General features: G+C 60.8%; 1 protein-coding gene across 1 annotated transcript in view; it reads left to right on the top strand.

The window, feature by feature from the left end:
• Window positions 1-456: 456 nt before the first annotated feature.
• Window positions 457-17,897, top strand: part of CACNA1B (calcium voltage-gated channel subunit alpha1 B) — a 213,547-nt gene continuing 196,106 nt past the window's right edge. The window contains exons 1-3 of the mRNA XM_069579582.1: window positions 457-740; window positions 1,781-1,886; window positions 5,158-5,297. Coding sequence (XP_069435683.1) covers window positions 457-740; window positions 1,781-1,886; window positions 5,158-5,297 — 530 coding nt within the window. The remainder of the gene's footprint in view (window positions 741-1,780; window positions 1,887-5,157; window positions 5,298-17,897) is intronic.

The raw sequence follows: 17,897 nt of genomic DNA, 5'->3' as shown, positions 1-17,897 counted from the left end.
GCTGGCCGTCGAGGACTCTCAGCCCCGCCCAGCTCCTCGTCTCAGCTGCCCAGGGCAGCATATGGTCAGCTGCTGGCCGGGAGCGACGCGGGAAGCGCGGAGGGCGCACACTCGCCGCTCCCGCGCAGCCGGGAGGACCCGGGGGCCCAGGCGCGGTCCCCAGGGCCGGCGGCTGGACGGGGCTAGGGGACAGGGCGGGGGCGGCCAGCTGGGGGCGGGGCGGGCGCGATCCGGGCGGGCGGGGCGGGCGCGGATTGGCTTGGCGCCGCCACGTGACCGGCCCCATATAGGGCGTGGCGCGGGCGGCGGAGTCGGGTGCGGCGGCTGCCGGCCGGGTGAGGTCTGGTGCGGGTCCGGCGGCTCCGCGGCTGCTCCGCTAGAGCGCAGGGCGCACCTCGCGCCTTCCGATCCCCGCGGGGCCGCCGGGCCGGGGGATGCGCTCAGCGCCCGGGAGCCATGGTCCGCTTCGGGGACGAGCTGGGCGGCCGCTATGGGGGCCCCGGCGGCGGGGAGCGGGCGCGGGGCGGCGGGGCCGGCGTTGCGGGCGGCCCGGGCCCCGGGGGGCTGCAGCCGGGCCAGCGGGTCCTCTACAAGCAGTCGATCGCACAGCGCGCGCGGACCATGGCGCTGTACAACCCCATCCCGGTCAAGCAGAACTGCTTCACCGTCAACCGCTCGCTCTTCGTCTTCAGCGAGGACAACGTCGTCCGCAAATACGCCAAGCGCATCACCGAGTGGCCATATCCTGCCGGGCGCCGGGCCGGGTGGGGGCCCAGGGCCTCCCGAGGTCGCGGGAACGGGGACGGGGCGCGGCTTCCGGCGTCTGCGCCTCGCGGGGTCTGGTGGGGCGGCCTGGGCCGGAGGCCTGGGGGCGGGGGTCCAGCCGCATGCTGCGCCCAGTGGCCATCTTCCCCGGGGCTGGAGGAGGGTGCGCTCTGGGGAGAGGCGCATCGGGTCGCTCGGCGAGGAGGGGGCGGGGCGGATTCCGGGCCCTCTCGGCGCGCCGCGTGTGCGTGCGTGTTTGTGTTTCTCTGTGTCTGTGTGTGGTCGTGGTGGCGGCGGCCGCGGGAGCGGGGTGGGCGCTGGGCGGAGCCCCCTGCCCCTGAGCTCGTCCCTTCTCTCCCTCGATGCCGGCGCAGAGCGCGTGGCCAGCCTGGAGGGCACCCGAGGGCGAATCGGTGTCCGTGTAGGTGTGAGCGCCGGGTGGAGGCGAGCCCGTGCGCGCGCCTGACTGCAGGTGCCTGAGTGTGTGAGGGCAGAGCGTGAACCCAGTGCTGCGCGTGCGTGCGCTCGGGACTCTCAGTACATGGGTATTCACGTGCCTGTCTAGGTACATGTGGCTGCGTGTCTTTCGGTAGGAGTGTGCGCCTGCGCGGGGTCCTTCTGCCGCGTGCGGGGGGCTCACGGCCCCCTCCTTCGGGGAGCGGGCGTCGGGCGGAGCTGCGGAGGGAGCGCTGTCCGTGGTGCTGACGGCCGCGGGGACGTGCTGAGGGGCTGGGAGTCGGGCGGAGCCGCGAAGGGGCGCTGTCCGCGGTGCTGACGGCCGCGGGGACGCGCTGAGGGGCGGACGGCTGCCACTGCGGAGGCGGCCCTCGCGGCGCCCCGAGGATGGGGGAGGATGGGGGAGGATGGGGCCGGGAAGGGTGGGGTGGGCTCCGGACCCGGTCATTCTCAGCCCCTCTGGAGGCGGCCGGGCCCGGCTGCTGCACTGCGCGCTGCCGGTCTTGGCCTCCTCGCCTCTCCTCTTTGGCGCCTCCTGGCCAGTCCTTAACCCACGCACTCCGTTTGAGTACATGATTCTGGCCACCATCATCGCCAACTGTATCGTGCTGGCGCTGGAGCAGCACCTCCCAGACGGAGACAAGACGCCCATGTCTGAGCGGCTGGTGAGTGCTGTGGCGGCGGGGCCTGAGGGCGGGGCGTGCTGTGGCGGCAGCTTGTCTGATTCCGGCGACTCTTCAGGACCCGTGAAGGGGCGGCTCCCTCGGACTGGGTAGTCTGGGAAGCTAACACTTCCCTCAAGGGTCAGGAGGAATGGGGCAGCCCGCCCAGCCCCCGCTGGGGGCCGGTGGCTCGAGGGCGCCCATTTTAGCTAGCAGCTGCTCTGCCCAGTGACACTAGCTCTCCCTACACCTAAGAAGCTAAGAGCTGATGCTGGCACGGGAGAGGGGCCTTCACGGTGGCCCAGGGTCTGGAATGCTGGGCTGCCCCTTTCCCTCCAGGGCTGTGGTGGGCTTTGGCCCAGGTGCAGTCCTGGTTATCTCCCTCTCTGGCTCTGCCTGGGACTCCTTCCCTGTGGGGCCTTTGCTTCCCATGGGATGCACTCCTTCCCAGGCTCTCTTCCCAAACATCCCCAAACATAGTTCTCATCTGCTCCTACCAGGAGCTCCCAGACCCCGTGTTTCCCCTGTTGAAGCACTGAGCCCACAGGAACCAGAGTGCTAGGTCAGGACATCTGGAGGCAAGAGGCAGGGTGCTGCTTGAGGAGGCAAGCCCCATTCTGAAGGTGAGGCTATGTCTCCTAGCCCCCAGCATCCCAGCTGCCCTGGCCCCTCTGCCTGGGCTTGATGTGGGCTCACTGGGGCCTGAGAGACTGAGCTTCAGAGCAGAGAGAAGGAAAAGCACATGCAGGGGCTGGAGGGGGAGCCTGGGGCCCGGCTGGAGAGTGCTGCAGTCCTGGGGTCCCCAAAGAAGGAGACACTCCAGAGGCTGAACCCTTTTATCCACATTCTGGGGTCCCCAAAGAAGGAGACACTCCAGAGGCTGAACCCTTTTCTCCACATTCTGGTGAGCGACTGCTCTTCCGTACTTCTTTCCTTTACTTCAGCAGAGATAAGCATCGATGAAGCAGAGCCTGTTCTGTGCTCGGCTTTGGCCTTGAACTTCAGGCCAAGGGGCGAAGCAGAGGAGACAGAGTAGGCTGCCCTGGGGGTGCTCTGCTTTGGGTGGGCACCTCGAGAAGGCAAAGAAGTGACAGCCAGGGTGGCCAGCCGAGAGGTGGGGGTTCTTGGGTCGGCTGTTTCTGCAGGCACAAGAATGGCTGAGGGGTTTCATTCGTGGGTTTGCATGGGGAGGGTTGTGAAGGGCATCCTGACAGAGTGGAGGGTGGTCCCCGTGGGTGACTCCTGCCCAGACATGGAGCTGGACAGGCTCACTCGCCCTCTTTGTGCCCCAGGTTCCTGCCGGTGGGGGGGCCCCTGACCTGCTGTAGGCTTGGTGGTGGTGCCCATTCTGAAAGCTGGAGAAGAGGGTGAAAGTCAGAGGAAACTGGGGTTTCTGGTAGGGAGCCTCGAATGCCAGGCCACAGGGCGTGGCAGGGGTGGGGCCAGAGGGAAGCAGGCGGGGGTGGCAGGGGCAGGGAGGCCTGTGCACGGCAGTCGGGCTCGGGCCCTCTCCCTGGGGAGCAGGCTTGAGTGGGCCAGCGAGCATTCAGCCTCACACGTGAGGGACAGTTTGCTTTGTGGTAATGGGGTCTGTACACTTGTAAGGGTTGGGGGTTGAGCAGAATGTGCTCACCCCGGCAAGGCCTGGCGGCCCTGAGATGGATGGAGGCTGCACACAGAGGGCCTGAGGAGCCGGCGCAGTGGTGGTCCAAGATCAGTTCTGGAGGCTGGTGTTGCTGCCGGAGGCTGAGAGGGGCTTCGTGGTGCAGAGGTGCCTGCCTTGGGGTGGGGCCTCCACAGCTCTGCTTCCCACCCACCCGTCAACTTCCCACGTGGCCTTTAGCTGGAGCCCCCAGCTCGCAGTCTCATCCCTCCCCCGAGCCAGCCCTTGCCGAGTGTAGTCAGGGGTGGGGCTGGGGGCAAGGGGTCTGGGAAGGGGCCCCACCCCATCTCCTCGTGTTGGCCGGCTCTTCTCCCGCAAGCCCAGAGTTTCTCTGAACATGTTTGCTGGGGCCCCGTGTTTATTCAGGGTAGGTGGTCGGCAGCCTCTTCTCTTGAGGAAAGGGGACCCTCTGGCTAAACCAGACCAGAAGCGTTGGGGAGGGAATATCCTCGTGAGTCAGCATCAGGATGGTAAGATGGGGGAGCTGGGCTACGGTGGACGATCTACTGCCTGGTCCCTGGGGGCAGCAGCCTTTGCTGCACGCTGCTACCAGCAGCCATGGGCCTGGAGGCCGGGCTGAGGGTTCCCCAGGTTGGACGTGAGAGCCCTAGAGGCCAGGCTCCTTGGGGGAGGAGGGCACAGGCAGCCCCACAGGAGTCAGCCTGGCTCTCCCCGTCTGGGCCCGGAGGCCAGCCCTCTCCCTGGCCGAGCAGCCTCTGGGTGGCAGGTCCCACCGTCCTGAGAGCAGGACCTGCCTGCCTCCTCTTTGTCCCCTTCTGGGTCCGTGGTCTGCGCTCAGGCTGTTGCCCTTGCTGGCCCTCCTCCTGCAGTGCCCACTTGGTCCAGCTCATGGGGTCACCTGCACAGACGCTCTGCCTGCCCCCCGCCCCCAGCGTGTGATGTCCCAGTGCTCCCCAAGTCCCCACAGCCCGTCCTCATGTGCTCAGCACCAGGCGGGCCCGGGCTGTTGGGGTTCTGTGCCCCCCGTCCCAGTTCTGCTCTCTGTCGTCTCCACCTGGAACTCCTGTCCCCATCACCCAGCTGAATGCCTTGCCCTCCAGAGGCTCCCTGAGGCCCACTGTGCTTGCTTGCCCCAGAACGTGCTTGTTTTGAATATCCAGCAGGTGTGTACTGAGTGAGCAAGTGGGTCCTAGGCTGTGCTCCAGGGAGCTGGGCGTGGTCCCTGCTGTGGTTCCAGCCCAGGGTGGGACCCAGGTCACTTCTGGCTGGAGTCTGGCTCTGCCTCTGACAAGCTGCGAGTCTGTGGCCCAGTTCTTGGCCTCTCTGCGCCTCAGCTCCCCCTCGGATGGGGGGATAGCAGTGCCCAGTGCCTGTGGGGTGGTATAAGAGGGTTGCCCTGGCGATTGCAGGAAGCCCTCACGTGTTGTTATTCACACTATTGCTCACTCTGCAGCAGGGTGTCGGGGGAGGGAGCCCCTCCTCACGTGACTGGGTGTCACTGGCCTTGGGGACAGGGCCACCTGTGCCTTGGGGGAGCCGGGAAGAGAGCACCGAGGCCCGTGCTGAAAGGACCGTCGGGGGTGTCGTGGCAGGGCTGGGGGGCCTTGCTGGCCGCGCCCGGGCGGTGGTGACTTTGCTCTGTGCTTCTAGGACGACACGGAGCCCTACTTCATCGGCATCTTCTGCTTCGAGGCGGGGATCAAGATCGTCGCGCTGGGCTTTGCCTTACACAAGGGCTCCTATCTGCGGAACGGCTGGAACGTCATGGACTTCGTGGTGGTCCTCACGGGGTGGGTGCTGGGCCTGGGTGCCCTGTGCAGGGAGCGGGTTTGGGCAGCAGTGTCCACACTGGGGGCCGGTGCCTCTCGGTGGTCCTCACTGGGTGGGTGCTGGCCTGGGTGCCCTGTGCAGGGAGCGGGTTTGGGCAGCAGTGTCCACACTGGGGGCCGGTGCCTCTCGGTGGTCCTCACTGGGTGGGTGCTGGCCTGGGTGCCCTGTGCAGGGAGCGGGTTTGGGCAGCAGTGTCCACACTGGGGGCCGGTGCCTCTCGGTGGTCCTCACTGGGTGGGTGCTGGCCTGGGTGCCCTGTGCAGGGAGCGGGTTTGGGCAGCAGTGTCCACACTGGGGGCCGGTGCTTCTTGGTGGTCCTCATGGGTGGGTGCTGGTGGACAGGCATTGTTCTTCCCGGGGAAGAGCCTGGCTGTGATCTCGGCTGAGGGGCCATCGAGGAGATTAGTCCTCGGCCGAGCTTGCTTGCGGAGCTGCTGGTGCTGGGTCAGGTTCGCAGGGCAGGAAGGGCTCTGGGCCTGATTTTGTAAGTCCTGGGCTGCAGCCTGGCCTCTTTCGCCCCGTGACCTGGGGGCACACGTGTGTGTCCGAGTCTCCTGCCTGAAGCGTTCGTGGACAGGTGCTTCTGGCTCTGTGCTTTGGTGAGGCTGTGTCTCTGTAGTCACAGCTTCTGGTTCCAGGAAGGTGCTTAATCAGTGTCCCATCCCCCACTTTCCTTCTCAAATTGACTCTAATAGTTAGCGGCTTGTGTTTCCCAAGCAATCCAGGAGATCCAGAAAGTCACCTGAGGCTGGGCCGGGGAGGGGGAGGAGAGTGGGCAGAAAGCCTCCTCATCACAGGGCCCCCAGCCTTCAGGGCCTCAGTCTCTCCACCTGCCTGATGGTATTCAGGGCTTCTGCCCTGTTCTGAGGTTGAGCTGCCATTGCCCCGGCTCTGGGCTGCCCTCCACCTCTGGCTGGGGTGGGGGTAAGTGCCTGGAGTTTGCTCCAGAAACCTGTTTGCACAGCCCAGGTCCCAGAGGCCCCGCCCCAGGGACTGCAGCCGCTCCTCCTGGAGCTTTGTGGTCCCAGGGAGGCTCGGAGCCCCACTGTGGCCCAGAACTCTCCTTCCAAGGGGCAGGTAGCTGTGGCCAGGGCTCCTGTGCTACTTGTGAGAGTCAACAGACTTGGCTGCATGGCCCCTGGGCTCCCAGTAAGACCCTCGGTGCAAGCCCCCTCAGTCCCCTGCCCCATCCCCGGAGGCCAGCTCTCAGTCTGCTTGGGGTGCTGCTGGTGGCAGCGGCGGTGGCATGACCAGCACAGGCCAGAATCCAGGTGCCTCGCTTTCAGAGGGTCTCTCCCTGGAGATGACCGAGGGGCCGGTGGGCCTCATGCCTCAGCTCCCCTCCTGGTCTTTGCGCCTGTGGCACCAGCCTGTCACCAGCTCTGATCAGATGGGCACTATTGACGCTGGATACCATAGGCTGGGCGACTTCCTAATCTGTGCCATTTTCCCCAGTGACCAAGGAGGGAAGGGGGCAGGGAGCCTTTCGTTGGCAGGCGTGCCATCCTGCCGTGTGGTGCTCACCATCCATACCTGCTGAGGGCAGGCGGCCGTAGGGGCTTGTCCAGAGAGCCCTCTGAGGTCCCACTGATGGGGCGTGGTGGCAAGTGTGGGCCCGTGGAGGGCAGGGCACGCCTTGTAGTCCACTGGGCACTGTGTGGGCCGCCGACAAATGTTACGGGCTGTTTGCGTCTCTCTCCTTCTAGGCCCGTGTCCCTGAGGATGAGAACGTCTTATTTTTTAGAGTGTCCCCAGAGCGTAGCTCGGGGCGGGCCCCCAGGAGGGTCAGGGAATGTCTGCTGAATTAATGGGCGACTGAAACTCGGGTGCTCTGTGCCTGAGCCACCTGGGAGCTGGTGAGGGTGGTCGGACCGGCCCCTGGGGATGCTGTCCATGGTGCTGTTTGGGCTGCTGGGAGCATGGCAGGGAGGTCCGCACCAACCCCTTGGCAGGACCCCTGAGTCTTCCAATAAACATATCTGGATTCCAGGTTCAGGGAGCCTGGTCCCCCCATGAGGGCTGGGAGACCTCCAAGGGCAGCTGCTTTCTCTTGCCTGTTGACCAGTCTCCTGGGCACAGGAGAGAATAGGATGGCTCACCTTCCGGAGCCCCAGCTGGGGGATCCCAAGGGTCCCAAGACCGTAACTGTGCCCCCAGCCTGGGCTTGGAGATGCTGGCCTCAGTCCATCTGTTTTTCCATCTCTCTCACTTTCACGTGCGCCCCATCCCTCCCCGCCCTCACTGTGTCTCTGTCTCCCCTTCTTTCTCTCTCTCTCTCCCTTTCTTAATCTCTTGGCCTTTGTCTCCCCATTTCTGAGCTTCTCTGTGTCTCTGCTTTTTTATCTCGTCTTCATCTTCTCTATTTCTTTGCCTCTCGATGTGTCTCCTTTTCAGGAGTTTTGCTTTCTCTCTCTTTCCCTTCCTTTGCCTTTCTCTTTTTGTTTGTTCTGTGCTTCTTGTTTAGGTCGTGAAGTCTCTGCTCTCACTGGGAGAGGAGGGCTGGGAGCTGGCACCGACGGTTTCCAGGCTCCCTCTCTCTGCGCCTTGTCAGCAGGGATTGTTCTGGGCTGGGAGGGAAGCCCCCAGGTGGGGAAGGTGGTCTGTGTGCCGTGGGGGCTCGCATGTTGCCCAGAGTCACGTGGGGGAGCTGCTCTCTGCTCTTGTTTGCGGCACCTGGGGACTGGCGATGTGTGCACAGGTGCACGTGTGTGTACACGTGTGTGTGCATGCACGCACACACACACGCCTGCACCGTGTATGCACACACACACACATGTGCACAAGTGTGCAGCAGCGCACACACGGGCATCTGTCCCTGCGTGCACGTGCAGACATGCACATGCATTTACACGCGCACACGTGTGCGTGCACTTGTGTGTGTCTGTTCACACACGCCCACATGTGTGTACATGCGTGCACGCATGTGCGTATGTGCACACACGTGCACCCGAGCGCCCACTCGTGTGTGTGTGTGTGCGCAGCTGTGTGTGCACGCTTGTGGACATGTGTGTGTGTGTGCGCACGCTTGTGGACATATGTGTGTGTGTGTGCGTGTGTGTGCGCACAGCTGTGTGTGCACGCTTGTGGACATATGTGTGTGTGTGGTGCATGATAGAAGGGGCCCTTGTCTGTTTGGGGGGAGTGCTGGGCCTGGGAAATCCAGAGAAGAGCCTGCCCTCCTGAGCTGAGGAGCCTGAGGGTAGCCATGGGGGCATTGCTCCTCATTACTCTCTTGTTTTTAACTGGGGTTTACTTAATTGGCACTCAGAGGGCTGGAAGCCCCATGGTGAACAGGGAAGGCCATGTTGCCTGGTGAAGCCTGACTTGTCCCCGAGGCCAGCTGGGCTTGCTTCTGCTTCTGGGGCTGGCATGCGGGCATGGGAGGTGCCCTGGATCGGCCTGTGGCCCTACCCTGTGTTGAGGAAGCTTCTTAACCTCATACACTCGCCTGTAAACTGTGCCTGGGCACACCCTTGGCTTTGCTGGGGGAGAGCGATGCAGCGCCCAGTCCTGCCCATGGAGTGGGGGAGGGGCTGTCCTGGCTGAAGTCCCCTGTCTGCACATTTCCGGCCACTTCAGCTGCCCTCGTCTGCTGCTGCCCTGCCCACTGGTCATCCCTTGATTGCTGTTTATTCAGAGTTGGAGCTGAGGACACAGCAGTGAGCAAGACCCCCCGGTCCCTGCTCTGTGGGCTGTGTTCTCAGGGGACCTGGTCTCCCTGGCCCTTCTGTTTCCTCTAGGTGCCCAGAGGCTCAGCAAGGGCAGAAGGCACAGGCTCGTGGCCACATCGTGGGGCCTGGAGGCGGGTGTGCTGTGGAGACCACGCCTCACTGACAGTACAGGCTTCGCGTTCCCACGCAGGAAAGGGGTTGGAGAGAACGCAGTGTGGTCTGGCCGGCTGCGGCTTGGGGCCGGCTCTGTGGCGAGGGGCTGCGCCCTCTGTCTGTGTGGAGAGAGGCCACGGCTGACGCTGTCAGTACCGGAACGCAGGTGACAGCTTGAGATAAGACAGGGCCCCCACGGCGGGGTCTGCAGAAGGAGCTGTCCGTGGGTGAGCCTGGGGACTCAGAGCTGGTAGGTGGGGCTGGCCAGTGAGGTGGCTGGGGTTGGTGTGTTAGGGAGGAGGGGCACGTCCTTCTCAAGCAGGGCTGCCGGGAGGGTGGGCCGCCGAGTGCAGCGGCAGGCAGCCTGCAGGTGAAGGGTCCTCGCGGATGGCCTGTGCGGAGGCTCCTGCAGGCCCGGAGTGCCCGTGGTGGGCACCCAGGGCAGCTCTTCCACCTTGGGGGAGTTTTTCAGCAAAGCCGGGCAGAGAACTGGGCAGTGGTGGGAGGGAGGGGAGGGGCAGAAGGTTCTGTCAGGCGGGGGCCGCAGCATGGCCCTGGAGCAGGACGGCGGCGGCGCAGCTGAAGTGCCGGAGCGATGTCTGGGTGGACGAGGGCAGCTGGGACCCCGGGGTCCACTCTCACCTCTCTGGGACTGCAGCACACCAGAGCTGGAGCCCAGTGCGTGTGCTGGGTTGTCAGATGAGAAAGCGGGGATGGGCCGAGAGTGCATGCCTGTCAGCTGAGCCTGGCATGGGAAACGGGCGGAGTGCGATGGAGGGATGGGCTTGCGGGCAGAGTGAGTGAGGGCGCCACAGCACGGCCTCGCGCTTTCTCCTGGGCTCCCCTGGCTGGTCACCTTCCTTTCTCTTCACGTTGACCCTCTGGCTGGCTGCCCATCCCCTCGTTCGTGTGGAAGGTGTCTGTCGAGGGTCCTGGTTGCTAGGGACACAGCAGTAGACCTGGAGCTGCATCTCCCGGGGACACAGGTGACAAGCAGCCCATCCATGTGGGTGTGAAGTGCAGTGACGAGCAGGAAGCTGGGTGGTGGGGGTGAAGTTCCCCTTCGTGGGGTTCAGGAAGGACCTTGAGCAGAGCAGCAGGTGGGAGGGGGTTCAGGGCGTCCTGAACCCGGGAGGGGACAGGGGACAAAGATGCTGGGAGGCCGTGGGGGCCGCTTGGGGCTCTGGGTGCAGGGACTGACCTGGGTGGGGTGCTGACGGTGGGGAGCAGTGCCCAGGAGGAAGTGGTGGGCTGGGGCAGGGCTGGGCTGTGGGGGGCACTGCCGCTCGGCTGTCTTCAGGACACTTGCTGGCACCCTGCGTGTGGCACCCATGCGGCCTGCCTGCCCTACCTGCTGCTGAGCCCACCCCTGCACCTTTGCACTCCCCATCCCCCAGGGAGCCCCCAGACCAGCCTTTGGTCCCAAGGGGTTGATTGCAGCTGGGAATCGGGGCAGGGTCCTCTCAGACCATGAAGACTTGGGCCCAGAGTCCCCTGCCAGTTATGGCCCAGCCTGGAGCTTCCCTTGAGGGGAGGAGAGGTCTGTCCCAGCTCTGGCAGGTATCTCCCTGCAGACAGTTCTAACCACAGCATCTCATTTTACTCCAAATTAAGCTGGGATTTCTTTCCAGGACATGTAATTAGAAGTCAGGGTCTCCTGTCGCTGGCCTGAGCGTCCCGCGTTGCCTAGGGAGGGACGTCTGTGTCCACGCCCTGCCCTGCCTCCCGAGCACCTGGGCTTGGCTGGGGCCGCTGCCGGAGGGCATGGGAATGTTGTCCCAGGAGGCCGGGCCCTGGGGGATACCGCCCTGGGCAAGGAGGGGTCCAGCAGGTGAGGGCCAAGGTGAGCAGTGGGCCTGTGCCCACGTGTGGGAGCCAAGGGCACTGTGCCTAGCCCCAAGTGCCCAGTGACACTGGGTCTGGAGGCGGACTGACCTCGGCTCATGACCTCAGAGCTCATGTTTGGGGCCGGAGCCGCCTGTGTGGGCTCTTCCTCTGTCCTGTGATGTGGTCCTACAGGCGGAGTCTCTGATGCTGCTTAGGTTGGGGCTTGCTGGACCTTCTCTTCTATCCGCACCTGAGGCTGGGAATTGCTGGGACAGGGGAGGGGCCTGAGTTCTGACCAGTGGCCCCTGGAGTGGCAGAGGGAGGCTGTTGGGGACCCCATCTTTAAACTCTCCCCAGGCAGCATCCCTGAGGCATCGCTGATAATTCAGAACAGGCTTGGCCGCTGTGTCTGCCTGGCTCCCAGGTGCCTGCCTCCTGCCAGTGGCCCCACTGGGCTGCCAGCCCCGTGCTGGCGCCAGAGGCAGGGGTAGGGGGCTCCCTGCCTCCCTCCGTCTGCACCCCCGCCGCTGGGTGTCCGCTGAGGGCGGCTCACTCCACTGCTCGCCTCTCAGTATCTCTTCTCCTGGCTCCCCTCCCCCTTCTTCCTACACTTTAGGGCTCTTCACCCCCTCCTGGAGGGCTGTGGGGAGCCAGAGCCAGGCCCTTCCTGACTGACGCCTGCAGATGGCACCCCATGTGCTGAAGGGGAGCCCCCTCCGCCCAGCTCTAAGGGCCTGGTGACCCAGGCAGGACAGGGGCTGCAGGCTGCCGGCCTCGGGCCCGGAGCTCCGCTGTGCTGCACTGCAGGGTCCTGGGTGCTGGGCCCCGGGGTGGTTGCCGCTGGTGCCAGCAGCGTGCTGAGCCCGGCATGCCTCTGTAGAGGCGTGGTCGTGTCCAGCTCTTTGCAACCCCGTGGACTGTAGCTTGCCAGGCTCCTCTGTCCAAGCAGGAATACTGGAGTGGGTTGCCATTTCCTTCTCGGGGGATCTTCCCGACCCAGGGATTGAACCTGGGTCTCCTGCACTGCAGGCAGACGCTTTGCCATCTGAGCTGCCAGGGAGGCCCACCCTCTGCAGAGGTGGCAGGGAGCGGCTGCTCATCTACCCAGGTATCCTGTGCCTGGTGTGCATGCAGAGGTCACGGGAGGTCAAGTTCATGCCTGGTGGGAGTGGGAGTGCTTGCCTGTGACCAGTGGATGTTTCTGCAGCTGTTCAGGCAGGTGGGGCAGCTGGGCCCTGGCCTCTGCCTTCCTGTTCACCTCCAGGCGCCTCCCCTTACCCCCTTTCATGCTGGCGAGCCCAGAGCTGCAGATTCACAGGCGGTGGGAAGGGCTGCTAATGGAGCCAGCGCCGGTCCCAGTCCCTGGACTGGGACGGGCCGGTGAGCAGGTCCTCCTCGGCTGAGCGGTGGGGGGCTGCCGGGAGGGGCCGCTTCCTCCCCTGCCACAGCCCGTCTGAGTAACACAGACCTGGAACCTGCGGACGCCCCGCAGGCCGCCTGTGCAGGCCCCTGGGTATCCTGTCTTCACCCGGCTGGCCGCCCCACTGTGCCCCACTTTCTCCAGGTCTCAGCCCCTCCGGGGAGCCCCTCTCGGAGCCCTCGTCATGCCAGCTGGTGGCTCCCTCTCTGCTCCCAGAGTATCAGAGCCCATGCACCTGGGGCTGCTGCTTTCGGCGGGATGGGATGTGGGTCTGTGTTTCTCTGCCTGGCAGCCTCTCTGCCCTGCTCTTGTCCCAGGGGCTTCCCTCCTGGCCGGCTCCACAGGTGGACTTTCCCTGGCAGAACCTTCCCTTTAGCTTGGGTGCTGCACAGATGCCTGAGACGGGGGTCAGGGGCCGAAACAGCAGGTGTTCACTGTCTCACTTTGGAGGCTGGATGTCCAAGATCAAGGTGCCCACCGGGCTGCCTTGGGTGAGGAGTCTTCCCGCCGGTAGGCGGCTGCCTCCCCACTGTGTCTTCCCGGGGTGCTTCTCTGTGTGCAGACATAGGCCTCTGTGTCTCTTCCTGTTCTGTTAAATTAATCCTTTAAATTAAAGCCCATCCTTAGGACCTGGCTTAACCATTTACCTCCCAAGAATCCCATCTCCAGATACAGTCCCACTGGGAGTCAGAGCTTCAACAGAAGAATCTGGGGGGACACAGGTTAGTCTGCAACAGGCTGAGCTCAGACTCCAGGCTCCTCCGATGAGCCTTGGTGCCCCGGTTCCCAGTGCGCAGCGAGGGTTGTGGGACTGAAATCCAGCAGGGGAGCGGGAACCCTCCTCGGCCCCCATGGGCGCAGGTAGCACGTGACTGGTCCCGGGCATCCGCATGGCTGCCAGTCTGGGTCTGCGGTGTCTGTGGTGTGCTGGGCCCAGGTGAGTTGTCTGTAGGTCCTTTCTCACTCCTCATGGTTGGTCACCAGCCTCTGGGGTCTGACGGCAGGGACTGTGGACTGAGGTGGCTGAAGGCAGGGCTGCCCACTCCCCTGGACCCTCTGTAGGCTGGACTGGGGCAGGGGCTGGGTGAGGGCACTGCGGAGCTCATGGGGGGTCAGAGGGTGTCCTGGGTGTCATGCAGCCTCCTGTCTGAGGGTGGGCATCCCCGAGGGGGCCTCCAGCACCACCCGCCCTCTCTGCCTGCGGCCCCTCCCCACATCTGCTGCCTGGGACCCTGGTTCTGCGAGTGCTGTGTGGGGGCAGGGAACGGGCAGGAAGTGAGAGCGCCCTTCTTGCCATCTCCTGATCAGTCCTGGGGCCTGGTGTTTCCACTGTCCAGCCCTGCAGCACAGTGACACAGGGGCGCAGCCTGGGCACGAGCGAGACCCCTGTGTGGCCAGGGTCTCGTCGCCGTGAGGTGGCTCCTTCCATGGGGTGAGGCCCCCTGGGGTGGTGCGCTCGTTTCTGTGCTGCTTTGGGCCCCTGGCCTGGCAAGTGGGCAACGTGGGTGCAGAGCCCTCTGGCGAAACACCAAGCAGGTGGGGCTAGAAGGGCGAGCAGACCAGGAGGGGAGAACGGAAGCTCGAAGCTGGCTCTTCCGTGAAGTCTCCTGGGTACTGGCTGCTCTTCTAATGTGATCGTCCCATGACCTTCCTGAGCCGGATACTACTGCTAACATCCCCTCGTAAAAAATGAAATGTCTTGTCTTGAGCTCATCACAGGTTTGCAGTATACACAGAGGGTGCTGAGGGTGCGTAGCGTGACCCCACAACCGGAGCGTGACCCCGGCCCAGTGAGGACACAGAAACTCCATCCCCAGCAGGACCCGCCCTGTTGCCCTCCTGTGCCTGCTCCCACTGCCTCCGGCCTCACTGCCCCTTAATCCCTGACGAGCGTGATGCAGCACCTGTGTCCATCGCCTTGTCGCCTCGCAAGCATTGAACACTGGTTAAGGAGCCGTGCCTTTGGGGCTGGCTCTGCTCGCCAGGGTGGCTCTCTGAGGCTGGCGGAGCCACGCTGTCGCACACGTCTGCACTTTGGTCCTCGTCACTGCCCATTGTCTCCCTGACCGTCCACCTGCTGGAGGACACGGGATTTGTTCCCAGCTTTTGAAATGTCAGCCACAAGACTGCTCTGCACGTCTGTGCACAGGTTTTGTGTGGAGTTTCCTGGGTGAGCACCTAGGAGTGCAGTTACGGGCCGCACTGCAGCGCACGTCTGGTGGTTTCGGATCTCACCAGACTGCTATCCGGAGCGTCTGTGCCTGTTCACATGCTTCTACATTCCCGCCAGCAGTGTGCGAATGATCTGGTTTCTCCATCTCCTCACCAGCATTTGCTGTTGTCACCGTTCTTATTTTAGCTATTCTGGTGGGTATGCAGTGATATTTCATGGTGGTTTTGATTTGCATTCCCCTAATGGCCATTGATAGGAGAAGGCAATGGCACCCACTCCAGTGCTCTCGCCTGGAGAATCCCATGGGCGGAGGAGCCTGGTAGGCTGCAGTCCACGGGGTCGGTAGGAGTCGGACACGACTGAGCGACTTCACTTTCACTTTTCACTTTCATGCATTGGAGAGGGGAATGGCAACCCACTCCAGTGTTCTTGCCTGGAGAATCCCGGGGACGGGGGAGCTTGGTGGGCTGCTGTCTATGGGGTCGCACAGAGTTGGACATGACTGAAGCGACTTAGTAGCAACAGCAGCAATGGCCACTGATATTGGACATCTTTTCATGGGCTTGTCTGCCATCTGTATCTCCATTTTGGTGAAATGTCAGTTCAGGTATTCTGTTCAGGTTCTAATTACATTGTTAGGTACTAGCTGATTTCCTCCCAATCTGTGGTTAACTATTTTTCATCCTTGTGTGGGGACTTTTGCAGAGCAAAAGCTTTAAATCATAATGAAGTCCAGTTAATCAGTTTTCCCTTTTATAGATAGGGCTTGTGGTTTTGAGTCTAAGAACTCTTTGCCAGACCTACGTCATGAAGATTTTCTCCTGCTTTGTTTCCATGAGAGTTTTATGATTCCATATTTTACGTGCCAGTCTGGGGTCTGTTCTTGAGTGTTTGTTTCAGGAGTGAGGCTCCTTTCAGTTGAGATTCTGTTTTGTTAGTTTTCTGCCTGCAGGTAGGTATCCAGGTGCTCCGGTGCCACTTGCTGAAAAGGCTATGAAGTGTTTCCACCACTGAAGTGTTCTGATCCTCGGTCAGAAGTCAGCTGGCCGTGTGCACACGGGCCTGCTTCTGTTCCATCGATCTGTGTCCATCTCTCTACCAGATTTACACTGTATTGATTACTAGAACTATTTAAGTCTCAAAATTGGGCAGACTCATTCCCCCCACTTTATTCTTTTTAAAAAACTGTTGTGGCTATTCCAGTTTCTTTGTTTCCATATAAATTTTGGAATAATCTTGTCAATATATATACAAAATCTTCATAGGAGTTGTATAGAATCGGTTTGTTAATTTGCAGAGAATTAGTGTCTTTACTGCGTTGAGTCTTCCAGTCTGTGGACACAGCATGTCTCTTTGTTCACGTGGACCTTACTGGTTTCTTCCCTCTGCATTTTGCCGTTTTTGGGATTCAAGAGCTCTGCATGTTTTGTCAGATTTACATCTAAAAGTTTTCTTTTATTTCTATGTGTGTGCAAATGGTGTAAAACTTAAAATTTCAGCATTCAAATGTCCACTGCTTTTGCTATGTAGAAAAGCAATGCACTTTTTAATGTTGTATTTGTCTTTATTTCTGTAACTGCTGAATGCACTTGTTAGTTTCAGGAGATTTTTTTTAAGGATTCTCTGGAGTTGTCTGTGTGGACAAGTGTGCCATTTGCAAGTGGAACGGTCTTTCTTCTTCCCGCCTTCTCGTCCCTTTCCCCTCTTACTGCATCAGCCAGGGCTCCTAGTGCTACGCTGAGGGAGAGCGTGGGCACCTTTGCCTCGCTTCCGGGGAGGAAGCATCCATACCCCTCCCGTGAAGCACCGTGTCTGCTGTAGGGTTCTGGTTCCCCCGTTCAGCTGGTAAAGAACTCGCCTGCAGTGCAGGAGACCTCAGTTCGATCCCTGGGTCGGGAAGGCCTGCTAGAGAAAGGATAGGCTATCCACTCCAGGATTCTGGCCTGGAGAATCCCACAGACGACAGTCCATGGGGTTGCAAAGAGCTGGACGCTTTCACTTTGCTGTAGGGTTTTGTAGATGCTGTTTATTAAGCTGAGGTAGTTCTTCTCTATTCCTTTTTTCCTGAGAGTTTTTGTCATGAATCAGCTTTCCTCTTGTCAACGTCTGCTGCTGCTGCTGTTAAGTCGCTTCAGTGGTGTCTGACTCTGTGCGACCCCTTAGACGGCAGCCCACCAGGCTCCCCCGTCCCCGGGATGCTCCAGGCGAGAACGCTGGAGTGGGCTGCCGTCTCCTCCACTTGGCAATGTCAGACTTTATCAAATGTCCTTTCTACCTTGATGTGCTCACGTGACCTTTTCTTCCTCTGCCCGTTAATATGGTGAATTACAGTGATTGGTTTGTGAGTGTTGGACCAGACTTACTTCCTGGAGTGAACGTGGTCATGGTGTGTAATCCCTTCCATATTCTGCTGAATTGCATTTGCTAATACTTTTTAAGGGTGTCTGCATCTGCATTCATGAAGCCATTGATCTGTCGGTTCCTTTTTTGCTTTGTTTTGCTGTTTTTTTTTGGGTAGTCTTTGTATGGCTTTGATATCAGGATAATACAGGCTTCCAAAAATGGATTTGGAAGTGTTTCTTCCCCATTCTATTTTCTGGAAGCCATTGTGTGAAAGTGCTGTGAATTCTTCTTTAAATATTTGGTAGAATTCTACAGTGAATCCAGCTGGCCTAGAGATTTGTCTTTAGGGAGTTTAAATCTTATGGATTCAATTTCCTTAATAGTTACAGGGATATTTGAATTGTCTATTTCCTATTGGGTATGTTGAAGTAGTTTGTATTTTTTTTGAGGACATGATCCATTAAGTCTAAACTGTCGAAATTGTGAGTGTAGAGTTGTTCACTGTGGCCCCTTATCGTTCTCACACGTGCGGCATCTCTAGTGACAGCCCTTGCTTCATTTCTTATGTTGGTAGCTTATATCTTCTCTCTCAGTCTCTCTCTCTTTTGGGAAGTTTGGGTTAGTCTTGCTAGGAGTTTGTCAGTTTTATTGATCTCTTCAAGGAAATAACTCTTAGTTTCAATAATTAAATTTTTTTTTCAATTTTACTATTTTCTGCCCTTGTTTTTATTACTCTCTGCATTCTGTTTGCTCTGAGTTTGTTTTGCTCTTCTTCTTCTCCGTTCTGGTGGTGGGCTGAGGTCGGTGGGCTGAGGCGTCTCTCTCTCCTCGTGTGTGCACGCGGTGTATTAGGGGCTGAGGTCAGTGGGCTGAGGTCAGTGGTCTGAGGCGTCTCTCTCTCGTGTACACGTGGTGTATTAGGGGCTGAGGTCAGTGGGCTGAGGTCAGTGGGCTGAGGCGTCTCTCTCTCCTC

The sequence above is a fragment of the Ovis canadensis genome, chromosome 3 (genome assembly GCF_042477335.2).
Source record: "Ovis canadensis isolate MfBH-ARS-UI-01 breed Bighorn chromosome 3, ARS-UI_OviCan_v2, whole genome shotgun sequence".
Classification (NCBI taxonomy): domain Eukaryota; kingdom Metazoa; phylum Chordata; class Mammalia; order Artiodactyla; family Bovidae; genus Ovis; species Ovis canadensis.
This window is presented reverse-complemented; position numbering and strand designations above follow the sequence as displayed.